This window comes from Rhinatrema bivittatum, chromosome 7 (genome assembly GCF_901001135.1).
Source record: "Rhinatrema bivittatum chromosome 7, aRhiBiv1.1, whole genome shotgun sequence".
Lineage (NCBI taxonomy): Eukaryota > Metazoa > Chordata > Amphibia > Gymnophiona > Rhinatrematidae > Rhinatrema > Rhinatrema bivittatum.
Window position 1 is genome coordinate 142,586,870 of NC_042621.1, and position 13,095 is coordinate 142,599,964.

Consider the following 13,095-nt stretch of genomic DNA (forward strand, 5'->3'; position numbering starts at 1 on the left):
AAGTAATACTACGTGGTACTCCTTCAAATGAAATAGCTCACTTATTTGTAATATGAAATTGGCTCCTGTAATAGGTAAGGTAAACAATTCCTCCCATGTCTTAATTTATTTTGTTGGGTAGGAGAAAATAGGAAAAGGAGCCTGGACTTGATGAATGTGAGCAGCTGCTTTGACTCTAAGTGCAGAGTTGTGTTTGTCTGTCTTGACCGTGGTGCATTGCACTGAAAGCCTCCCTTTGCCTCTCTCGTTTTTTCTTTTTGAGGTTTCTGTTGAAGCACAAGGCCTGGAATCCCTGATGGAGGGCACAGACGAAGGGGATGAAAACCAGGAGGCCATGGCTGGGATGTCTGCCATTCTGTTTGATGTTCAGTTGCGCCCAGTTGTTTTTTTCCAAGGGTACACAGATTTATTGACTAAGTTATTTGCGAGCAGTGGAGAACCTACCAGCGTTGTCAAGGGAAACATTCTACTGATTGACCATCTGCAGGTAAAAGCGATAAGATGGGTTCATGGAGCTTTTAATCTTTTGCATCATTTGCTTGTTCATCCAGCTCACAAAGCACATGTAACCCTTGATCCTCGTTTTTAGATGCTCAGTAATAATACCCGTCTTCAGTTGTCCTGTGATTAACAGCCGGAACTGAGGTGGTCTTCTGGGGTGGAAGTGTGAGGTGTTCTGCTTTAGAGCCACCGCAGGCCAGGATTCAGCTCGTCCTCGACGTTTGTTTATTTCACATTTTCTCAACTGGAGAGCTCGAAGCATGTTACAGCAGGTCAATATTTGTGTTCTTAACATCTCAGGGAAGCAAAGAAGCAGCAGTCATGGCAGGGATACAGCCTATGGATACCAAAATAAATAAGTCAGAGAGAATACACGAGAGAAATACCCTGGGGTAAGGCAACTGTGAGGCCAAGCAGTAAAGAAAGGGTAGGGTTACAGTGCCAGTATAATGGGATGGACTGCTTATGTATGTCCAGCAGGCTCTTAAACGTCTGTAGGTCGAGCTGCAGGGTGCTTACGCTTACAACTGCTGAGTGCTCCTACTTTTTAGCAGAAAAACTGTACAAGATTGTCTTGATTATAGAAGTTTTATGTTTGTGTCTATTAAAAAAAACCCCCAAACAACCTTTTCCTATAATTGTCAGTTGCAGAGGAGGAAGGAACATTTGGAGAGGGGCAGGGAAAGGAAACGGCAGGAGACTCTGTGGGACCTGGAGCAGTTTCAGATCGGACGGAGGCCAGGAGCAGCTTTGTGTTAGAAGGAGGTTGGGAGTAGTTTCAACCCAACCAGGGCCAGGAGTAGCGTCTGCCAAACTGTGGCCAGAAGCAACTTCAGCAAAATCAGAGCAGTAGCCCATGCAAGGCACAGTGAATCAGTGGGCAGTGAAGTATGGGAGGAAAGGGAGGTTGGAGGGAGAGAAAGGAGACAGAAGATTGGGGGAAAGAGGATAAGAGCGTGAGTGGGGATGAGAGGAGTGAGAAAGACAATAACAAGTGGGGAAGGTATTATTCTTTAGATTTCTAATTAGCGCTTTTCAGAGACAGGATTGTTTTATATAGGGGCCAGAAAGTTAATGTACTTCCTACAGAAGGCAGGTCTATGTTCAGTCTGCCCTGCTAGGATCTTGTGCTGCCACTCTCCATCATTCTCGCTGCAGGGCAGGTAGATAGTGCGGGCAGCAGCAGAGCCAGGTCTCTGGTACATGCCTGGAGGAGGTAAACTGCTGGAATGGGCACCCCTTTACCCAAGCTGTCTGGGAATGTAATACCAAGCAAGTCCGGTCACTCCATCTTGCACCGTCGCTGCCTGCGGCTCCTCCGGTTCCGATTCACATCTCTAGTCATAATGCCTCTGTATTGCTCCATTGTGAGACCGCACCTTGAATACCGTGTGAAGTTCTGGTCACCACATCTCAAAAAGGATTTAGCTTTACTGGAGAAAGTGCAGAGAAGGGCAACCAAAATGATAAGGGGCATGGTACGGCTGCCCTATGAGGAAAGGCTAAAGAAGTTAGGGTTGTCAGTTTGGAGAAGAGATGACTGAGGGAGATATGATAGAAGTCTACAAAATCATGAAAGGACTTGAACAAGTTAATGTAAATTGGTTATTTACTCTCTCAGATAATAGAAGGACCAAGAAGTTAGCAAGTAGCTCATTTAAAACAAATCAAAGAAAATTCTTTTTCACTCAGTGCTTAGTTAAGCTCAAATTCATTGCCAGATGATGTGGTACAACAGTTTGTGTAACTGGGTTTAAAAAAGATTTGGATAAGTTCCTGGAGGATAAATCCATAAACTGCTATGACAGTAATTAATAAGCAATAGTAGCTTGTGATCTATCTAATGTTTAGGTACTTGCCAGGTACTTGTGACTTGGATTGGCCACTGTTGGAAACAGGATACTGGGCTTGATGGACCCTTGGTCTGACCCAGTATGGCATATCTTATATTCTTATATATTCTATCTCCATGGCATTTGCACATCCTGCCTCACTTTGACCAAGCACGTGCCAATAGTGGGGCAGAGAGCAGTAGGAGGTGCCACCATGGATTTGTTGTATTTTTTTTTTTTTACCTCATTAGTGCCAATGGGACAGCCATGGCAGGACTGACTGAAGCTTCTGGCTGGTCTGCTCTAGGTCACTGCTTCTGACAGTGGTTGTATTACTAATAAGGGAGAGGGAAGAGTAGTCTTGGAGGTCTTAGAGAGGATTGGGGCACCCTAAGCTGACATGATGAAGTGGGATAGGGGCCTGAGAGAGTGAGGCCACTTGGCCTTCACCTTCCCCTTTCCCCCCCCATTTGCACAGGACCGCTGAAAGGGTATTAGATACCCTAGGTGAAACGTCAGGCATGCGCCCTCCACACCCCCCCAACCCCTAACCCTCGGAGCATTCCTCTTCCTCTTTCCATCTCTGTGCCCCCTGCCCCCTCGCCAGCCCCAGGAGAATTCCTCTTCCTCTCTCTCCCTCAGCTCCAGTTGGTATATTCATCGCTCTTTTAACTGTTTTCTTACAATTTCCCTGGACTCCTGGAAATAAACATGCTTGGGGCAGTGCACCAGTTTACCTCCTGAAGATTGCTTTGGGCTTTGTCATTTGTGACAGCCGAGCCAGTATAGGCCAGCCAGGTGCCATTTGAGCTTATTTATGACATTGTCCTATTTGCAGATTCTACCAGAGATTGTCGGGAAGCAGCATAAAGAATTTTAAAAAACAGCTTTTTAAAATGCTGTCCAGCGGGAAGTACTGCTGTTTGAGTGTGGCTTTGAATTATTTTAGAGGGTGTGAAACTCCAATAGATCTGTGGTGAGCATGTCGTGCACACAGAGGGCTAAATTCCCAGCCAGGCTCCTAACTGCAAAGGTCGGCATGAGCTTTTCAGCCTGCGCAGAGCAAGGCCGTTTTCATACACAAGGTACTCGCATACATCGAGTTTGCAAATTTGACTGTTATGCAAGCAAAAGTACATGTGTACATTTAGGTGAAATAAGAACATTAGTGCCATGCTGGGTGAAACCAAGCTCCATCGAGTCTCTGACAGTGGCAAGTCCATGTTACAAGTACCCGGCAGATCCCCAATAGTGGATCTCGTTCCTTGTATCTCACACCCAGGGATAAGCGCTGGCTTCCCCAAGTCTCCCTGGCTAATAACTGTTTATGGACTTTTCCTTCAGGAGCTCAATCAGTCCTCTTTTGAACCCCACTGTGTTAATTGCCTTGACTACATCCTCTAGCAACAGATTCCACAGCTTTATAGTGCACTGAGTGAAAACATTCTTCCTATGATTTGTTTTAAATATACCAGTTGTGAATTTCATGGAATGTCCCCTAGTCCTAGTTTTATTTGAAAGGGCTAATAACCTTCCTTATTTACTGTTCCATCAAACTCATAATTTCTATAAATCTCAATCAAATCCCCTCCAAGCTGAAGAGTTTTAATATGTTTAGTCTTTCTCCAAAAGGAGGCTTCTCCATTCCCTTTATCATTGCTCCTTCGGTCTTCCCTGTACCTTTTCCATGTCCGCTATTTCTTTTTTGAGGTGGGGCAAACAGAACTAGATACAGTATTCAAGATACAGTCATGCCGTGGATCTATAATATTTTCAGTATTCTCTCTTCCTTTCCAAATAATTCTTAACATTCTATTTGCCTTTTTGACCATTGCCACACACTGAGCCAAAGATTTCAAGGTATTGTCCACAAGGACTCCGAGGTCCTTTTCCTCGATGCTAACTCCTAACACAGAAACTAGAATTGTGTACTTGTAGTTGGGATTATTTTTCCCTGCATGCATTACTTTGCACTTGTAAACATTAAATTGCAACTCCCATTTAGATACCCAGTCACTTAATCTCACAAGGCCCTTCTGCAGTTGCTCACAATCTGCTGCTGCTGTTCTAATGACTTGAAACAATTTTATGTCATCTGCAGATTTGATCAGCTCACCTCACCTCATTCATTTATGACTGCTGAATAGCACAGGTCCTAGTCCAGACCCCTGGGGCACACTACTAATGACCTTTCTTCATTTGGAAAACTGGCCATTTAGTCCTACCCTCTGTTTCTTGTCTCTTATCCAGTTTTCAATACACAATAGGACACTGCTTCCAATTCAATTTCCTGAGGAGTCTCTCATGGGGGTCTTTGTCAAATGCCTTCTAAAAATCCAGATACACTAGATCAACCAGCTCTCCATTATTTGCATGTTTAGTTGGCTGTAGAGGCAAAAACTCACAGTAAAAACTTTTTAAAGTATATCCGAAGCAGAAAGCCTGTGAGGGAGTCAGTTGGACTGTTAGATGATCGAGGGGTTAAAGGGGCACTTAGAGAAGATAAGGCCATCGCGGAAAAATTAAATGATTTCTTTGCTTCGGTGTTTACTGAAGAGGATGTTGGGGAGGTACCCGTAATGGAGAGGGTTTTCATGGGTAATGATTCAGAGGGACTGAATCAAATCACGGTGAACCTAGAAGATGTGGTAGGCCTGATTGACAAACTGAAGAGTAGTAAATCACCTGGACCGGATGGTATACACCCCAGAGTTCTGAAGGAACTAAAAAAATGAAATTTCAGACCTATTAGTAAAAATTTGTAACCTATCATTAAAATCATCCATTGTACCTGAAGACTGGAGGATAGCAAATGTAACCCCAATATTTAAAAAGGGCTCCAGAGGCGATCCGGGAAACTACAGATCAGTTAGCTTGACTTCAGTGCCAGGAAAAATAGTGGAAAGTGTTCTAAACATCAGAATCACAGAACATATAGAAATACATGGTTTAATGGAACAAAGTCAGCATGGCTTTACCCAGGGCAAGTCTTGCCTCGCAAATCTGCTTCACTTTTTTGAAGGAGTTAATAAACATGTGGATAAAGGTGAACCGGTAGATGTAGTATACTTGGATTTTCAGAAGGCATTTGACAAAGTTCCTCATGAGAGGCTTCTAGGAAAAGTAAAAAGTCATGGGATAGGTGGCGATGTCCTTTCGTGGATTGCAAACTGGCTAAAAGACAGGAAACAGAGAGTAGGATTAAATGGACAATTTTCTCAGTGGAAGGGACTGGACAGTGGAGTGCCTCAGGGATCTGTATTGGGACCCTTACTTTTCAATATATTTATAAATGATCTGGAAAGAAATATGACGAGTGAGATAATCAAATTGCAGATGACACAAAATTGTTCAGAGTAGTTAAATCACAAGCAGATTGTGATAAATTGCAGGAAGATCTTGTGAGACTGGAAAATTGGGCATCCAAATGGCAGATGAAATTTAATGTGGATAAGTGCAAGTTGATGCATATAGGGAAAAATAACCCATGCTATAATTACACAATGTTGGGTTCCATATTAGGTGCTACAACCGAAGAAAGAGATCTAGGTGTCATAGTGGATAACACATTGAAATCGTCAGTTCAGTGTGCTGCGGCAGTCAAAAAAGCAAACAGAACGTTGGGAATTATTAGAAAGGGAATGGTAAATAAAATGGAAAATGTCATAATGCCTCTGTATCGCTCCATGGTGAGACCGCACCTTGAATACTGTGTACAATTCTGGTCGCCGCATCTCAAAAAAGATATAATTGCGATGGAGAAGGTACAGAGAAGTAGGGATGTGAATCGTGTCCTCGATCGTCTTAACGATCGATTTCGGCTGGGAGGGGGAGGGAATCGTATTGTTGCCGTTTGGGGGGGTAAAATATCGTGAAAAATCGTGAAAAATCGAAAAATCGAAAAATCGAAAAATCGCAAAACCGGCACATTAAAACCCACTAAAACCCACCCCCGACCCTTTAAATTAAATCCCCCACCCTCCCGAACCCCCCCCAAATAACTTAAATAACCTGCGGGTCCAGCGGCGGTCCGGAACGGCAGCGGTCCGGAACGGGCTCCTGCTCCTCAATCTTGTTGTCTTCAGCCGGCGCCATTTTCCAAAATGGCGGCGAAAAATGGCGGCGGCCATAGACGAACACGATTGGACGGCAGGAGGTCCTTCCGGACCCCCGCTGGACTTTTGGCAAGTCTCGTGGGGGTCAGGAGGCCCCCCACAAGCTGGTCAAAAGTTCCTGGAGGTCCAGCGGGGGTCAGGGAGCGATTTCCCCGCCGCGAATCGTTTTCGTACGGAAAATGGCGCCGGCCATACGCGTATGGCTGGCGCCATTTTCCGTACGGAAAATGGCGCCGGCAGGAGATCGACTGCAGGAGGTCGTTCAGCGAGGGTTCCGGCGCCTCGCTGAACGACCTCCTGCAGTCGATCTCCTGCCGGCGCCATTTTCCGTACGAAAACGATTCGCGGCGGGAAATCGCTCCCTGACCCCCGCTGGACCTCCAGGAACTTTTGACCAGCTTGTGGGGGGCCTCCTGACCCCCACGAGACTTGCCAAAAGTCCAGCGGGGGTCCGGAAGGACCTCCTGCCGTCCAATCGTGTTCGTCTATGGCCGCCGCCATTTTGGAAAATGGCGCCGGCTGAAGACAACAAGATTGAGGAGCAGGAGCCCGTTCCGGACCGCTGCCGTTCCGGACCGCTGCTGGACCCGCAGGTTATTTAACTCATTTGGGGGGGGTTCGGGAGGGTGGGGGATTTAATTTAAAGGGTCGGGGGTGGGTTTTAGGGGGTTTTAGTGTGCCGGCTCACGATTCTAACGATTTATAACGATAAATCGTTAGAATCTCTATTGTATTGTGTTCCATAACGGTTTAAGACGATATTAAAATTATCGGACGATAATTTTAATCGTCCTAAAACGATTCACATCCCTACAGAGAAGGGCTATCAAAATGATAAGGGGAATGGAACAGCTCCGCTATGAGGAAAGACTAAAGAGGTTAGGACTTTTCAGCTTGGAGAAGAGATGGCTGAGGGGGGATATGATAGAGATGTTTAAAATCATGAGAGGTCTAGAACGGGTAGATGTGAATTGGTTATTTACTCTTTCGGATAATAGAAAGACTAGGGGGCACTCCATGAAGTTAGCATGGGGCACATTCAAAACTAATCGGAGAAAGTTCTTTTTTACTCAACGCACAATTAAACTCTGGAATTTGTTGCCAGAGGATGTGGTTAGTGCAGTTAGTATAGCTGTGTTTAAAAAAGGATTGGATAAGTTCTTGGAGGAGAAGTCCATTACCTGTTATTAAGTTGACTTAGAAAATAGCCACTGCTATTACTAGCAACGGTAACATGGAATAGACTTAGTTTTTGGGTACTTGCCAGGTTCTTATGGCCTGGATTGGCCACTGTTGGAAGCAGGATGCTGGCCTTGATGGACCCTTGGTCTGACCCAGTATGGCATGTTCTTATGTTCTTATTTACTGCTTAAAAAAATGTAGCAAATTGGCAAGGCAAGACTTCCCTTTGCAAAAACAATGGTGGACCCTCCCATTAAATGATGTCTGTCTATGTGGTCAGTAACTTTTTGTTTTTAAAACTAACTGCTGTTTTTAAGAATTGCAGCTAGCCACGTTAGTAGCATACATTCTATGTACTTATCTTCTTGAAAATGTAGGATATGTGTGTGCATCTAATGCATGTTCCTGGCTTGCCTCTTTTTGTTCATATTGGGCCAGATTTTCAAAAAGTTACGCGCGCCGGACCTATGTTCAAAAGGCCCGGCACCGCACATAAAGATCTGGGATGCGTGTAAGTCAGAGGCTTCCGGCACAGTGGCCATTTGCCGCTGTGCCGGGGATCACGCGCAACTTACTTCGGCCCCAGGGCCGAAGTAAGTTTTGAAATAAAAGAACAAAGAAGAAAAAGGTAGGGGGGAAAGGGCGGTGGAAGTAAGGGAAGGGAAAGTGGGGTGGGGGGTAGGGAATGGGGGAAGGCAGCGTGGCTCGGCACGGGCTCGGCGCGCACAAGGTGCACCCACCACCAATTTTATAACATGCGCGCGCCTGTTATATTTAATTATGGCATCTCATTAATTTCTTGAATAACAGTTTCCCAGAATTCAGAAATCGTTGTGCAATGCCGTAAACTGAGATAAGAATCTTCCTCTGTATTCTATTTGGTTAATGCCCTACTGCAGGGGTGTGCAAACTACACCTGCAGGCCAGAACCGGCCCGTTCCCACCATTTTTGCAGCCTGCCTACCTGCACTTTGAGCTCCCTTATCTTCAGCTTTTCGACAGTGTTCTCTATCTGCCTGCCCAACATCGACATTAATGATCTGATGATGTGTGCATTGGCCAGATCAAGAATGGCTCTGGTATAGGGTGAGAGAATCTCCCAGGGACCACTGGCGGAGCCCATCCTGTCAAAGAGTGGGAGAGAATACCGGGCCCACTAGCGGAGTCCAACCAACCAGTGGCTGAAGTGTGGGAGAGGCCTCCAGGGCTGACCGCAGAACCCATCCCATTAATGGAGCCCATTCTGCCAGCACCCGAGGAATGGAAGAGGCTCCCATAAGTGAGAGAGAAGGAAGGTATATACATGTGTATGTGTGTAAGTGAGATAGAGAGAGGAAGAGAGTGCGTGGGCATGAGAGAGAGATACGTCTGACATAGACATACTCTTGCTTCCCCAGCCCAGCCTCTGAGATCCAGCAAACAAAAAAACCCAAAACTTTGCCCACCCCTGCTTAGAGCTAGCAATGCCTGCTTTAAATGTTCTGCCTGGTAAAAACACATCCAGGCTAGGATTTAAATTGATATTTCTCTCAGGGAGAGATTCACCATAAGATGCTCGGTCCCTTTAAATCTACCCTTCAGCCTCTCTTCAGATACGACTTCATTAGCCTCCATTATCCAGCTGCTTGTTAAATGTAAAGCAATTTCAAAGCAATTTAGCAATTGGGCTAATTTCCTTTTTGCTAATATAAGCAAGTCTAGTAATTTAACCAATGATTCAGACTGAGAAACGTGGTGTTTGCTGCAAGTAGTGCACCTAAAAAATGGCAGACTTGCAGATACACAAAAAACAAAAGTCACTAGTAGAAAGAATTGTTCTTTCAGTTGCTGAAAGGAATAAATTATGAGGTCCATATTATGTTTGTGTGTATTTATTTATTTGGATATATTACCTGTCTTTTTGAATAAGAAAGTCACTCAAGGTGGGGGGGGGGGGGGGGGGGGGGGGGGGGGTGGAGGGGGGGGGGGGGGGGGGGGGGAGGAGAACATATTATAGTGGTAATGTGTGTAGAAGCTTAAATTTAATCTGAAGGAAAACATGGACAGTAAGGACTAAACTTAAAAAAAAAAAAAGCACAACATTTCCTGCAACATCTCAGTAAAGTGTGCAACATTTTACCCAGCATCTCAATAACATACACAGCACCCCAGCAAAACAATAGGCTGTAGCAACACATTCAGGCACTAACATATGGTGCCAGGTGGTTTATAGAAGTCAGGTTCATTCTAATGCATAGGGAGCAGGTTTCGGACTGCTTTCCATGGTGGAGATAGCAATGGAGTTGGCATTGAAAGCTTGCTCTCTCCAGCTAAACTCGGAACTTTGGGATTCAAAAATCCCTACACTCTGAACATTTTTGACTTATCTGGGTACATTTTTAGTTGGATAAAACTTACCCGGATAAATTGGAGGCATGCTGGGGGTGGTTCTGGTGTATAACTAACTTTCCTGGATCGTACTGATATTCAATATTATCCAGATGAGTCTACTCATGCCACGGAGGAGCCTTAAAGTTATGGGGATAAATTGGCTGTATTTTGTGACTTAGGCGTACCAGTAAATATCCAGTTCAGGTTATCTGGATAGGTTTATCCGGATAACTTACTTGGAAAACTCATGACTCGTTATTGACCTCTGCAGTTTTATCTGCTAGGAGAAATGAGCCAATCAAATTCAGTCCCTACTCTTTTCATCTTTGGTAGACATGCCAGTACATTCTCGGCTGGAGCTCAGCATTAGTTATGTTGTTATGTTGTTTTGTTATGTTGAACAATAATGCAAAGCTTTCCTTATTTTACATGTTTGCCATGCACTTTGTACTGAATTAATGAGTGTTTTCTTTTGTTTGATGTCCGAAAGAAGAGCTTGTGTGTAGGAAAAGGGACATCACCATTTGATTTTTAGTGTTCTAGAATTAAATTCTGATGTTCCTTTTAACTTATCTCTAGCAAATTTGAGTAGACTTGCTGTATTATGCTTTTTAAAGTCTGAGGATGCTAAACTCATTTCCTCTTTTTCTGCATGATATCTTCTTCATTGCAAATCTTGCATGTCTTCCATTCCAAATGAAGAGATTTTAATGCTTTATTGAATCTAGTAAGCTCACTATTCTTCAAAACCATGGGTGCCTTCTGCAATACATACTTCTACTTAGGCAATATAACCATCTTGATAAGCTGCATTTTCCCCATGATGAACAAAGGCAATTGTTTCCAGCTAGTGATTTAGAGATTGTTTAAGTACAGTATATATTTGATTTATCTAAATTGGAGATATCTTTTGGAAGAAAAGTTCCTAAATATTTAAGGTGATCTGTTGCCCATTGTAAAGGAACAGTACATGCTGTCAGCTTACTACGCAAATTAAGCATTTGCAAAGCCACAGCTCTGTCTATTTACTTTAGTATATGTGCTGCCGAAGCGAGCACAGTCTGTTTACTTTAAATCCTGCAGATCTACTATATTCATCAATTATTTCCATTGTTCATTTTAGAGAATTAGTTTAATCTCTTAAAAATAATAATATATCAGTCTGTGAAGAGTGTTGATTTCATTTTTCATGGTTCCCATGAAAGCATCCTCATTGCAGGATGCTCTTGAATTTGTTTTACCAATGAGTTCTAGGTTTATTGAGGACAATTTTCATAGCAATGAATACTGGTAAAAAGCATTTCACCTGTGTAAATCAACAGGATGAAAATAGCCTTCCCATCAGTGGAACAAGATGCTTTTAGCTGCGTCAAGAGGAGGCTTACCAGACGCATGTTTATGTCGGGGAAGAAAAAGCTCATGCGTAGGTTGCATTTTCAAATATTCATGTACACTTTTCATTTTTTCATTTAATTTAATTTATTGATAGTTTAACACAAAAAAAAGGCCTATGCGATTTATAATACAAATAACATTCATAATAAAAATATAAATATAGAAATATAAATGTAAGACACATAGGGGTAGATTTTTAAAAAATGCGCGATCGCGTAGTTTTGTTGGCGCACCAGTCGCAAACAAAAGTACGCTGGATTTTAGTAGATACGCGTGTAGCCGCACGTATCTTCTAAAATCCAGGATCGGCGCGTGCAAGGCTGCCGATTTTGGGCAGCCGGCGCGCGCCGAGCCGCGCAGCCTGCCTCCGTTCCCTCCGAGGCCGCTTCGAAATCGGAGCGGCCTCGGAGGGAACTCTCTTTCACCCTCCCTTCCTCTACCTAACCCACCCCCCTGGCCCTATCTAACCCCCCCCCTACCTTTATCCATGGATTTAAGCCTCCCGGAGGGAGAAGTAAATCCACGCGCGCCAGCGGGCCGCTGGCGCGCCGAGACGCAACCCGGGGGCAGTTCCGGAGGGCGTGGCCACGCCCCCAGACCGCCCTGGGCCGAAACACTGCGTCCCGCCCCCAAAACGCCGCGTCGATCGGCCCCGCCCCCGACAAAAAACCCTGGGACTTACGCGAGTCCCGGGGCTCTGCGCGCACCGGCAGGTCTATGGAAAATAGGCGCACCAGCGCGCAAGGCCCTGCTCGCGTAAATCCGCCCGGATTTACGCGAGAAGGGCTTTTAAAATCCGCCCCAGAATAAAGACCTAATAAATCCATAAATTATAATAAAATCTCAAACTGCCAAATCATAATAAAAGAAGTCAGACATGCATTTCTTAATAAAATGCTTGCTTCAGTAAAAAGCTTTTTAAAAGAAGTCTAAATTTCTTAAGGCAGTCTGCCATGTGAAGTTCCATCGATTAAGGAATTCCAAAAGTTGGGTGCCGCAATCGAAAAGGCAGAGTCCCTTGTTATCAAAAGACGGGCATGACAAACAGATGGTATGTCAAATAGTCCTTGTTATGAAGATCTCATCTTACGTGAAGGTTTATATATTTTTAGCAAAAGATTAGCCCATAGACATGAATCTGAACTTAATAACTTAAAAATAGTCATACCAATTTTATAAAAATTTGTTGCTGAATTGGTAACCATTTCAGTTTATCAAGTACAGGAGTAATGTGATAGTAACGCTTAGCTCCGGTAATATGTCTAGCTGCCGAATTAAGTAGCAATTGTAGTGGATATAAAGAATTAGATGGAAGATCTAAGTAAAGACTGTTGCAATAATCAATGTGAGGAAAGATAATTACACAAACAGTAGTGAGGAAATCCTGGTTATATAGAAGACGTCGAAGACCAGCAAATACACAGAATTTAAAAAATCCAGTTTTAATTATGGACTTGATTTGTGGTTGAAAAGAAAGGGAAGGGTCAATCCAAACACCTAAGCTTTTTATCAGAAAATTAATTGGAAAACTCAAGTTATCTATTGAAACAGAATCATGCTGACAGATGGAGTGAAGTCTGTGGATTTGATGTGTTAAAGAAAGTTTGTTTTGATGTAGCCACTGTTTGACAGAAGAAATGCAAATGTGAAGATGTTCAAGAGTTTTATCCCAAGTGGGATGTACCCGGATGAAAAATTGA

At 43.9% G+C, this 13,095-nt stretch overlaps 1 protein-coding gene across 1 annotated transcript in view; it reads left to right on the forward strand.

Annotated features, from left to right (window-relative positions):
• Positions 1 to 13,095, forward strand: part of LOC115095512 (microsomal triglyceride transfer protein-like) — a 135,330-nt gene that overhangs the window by 95,762 nt on the left and 26,473 nt on the right. The window contains 1 exon segment of the mRNA XM_029609297.1: positions 263 to 487. Coding sequence (XP_029465157.1) covers positions 263 to 487 — 225 coding nt within the window.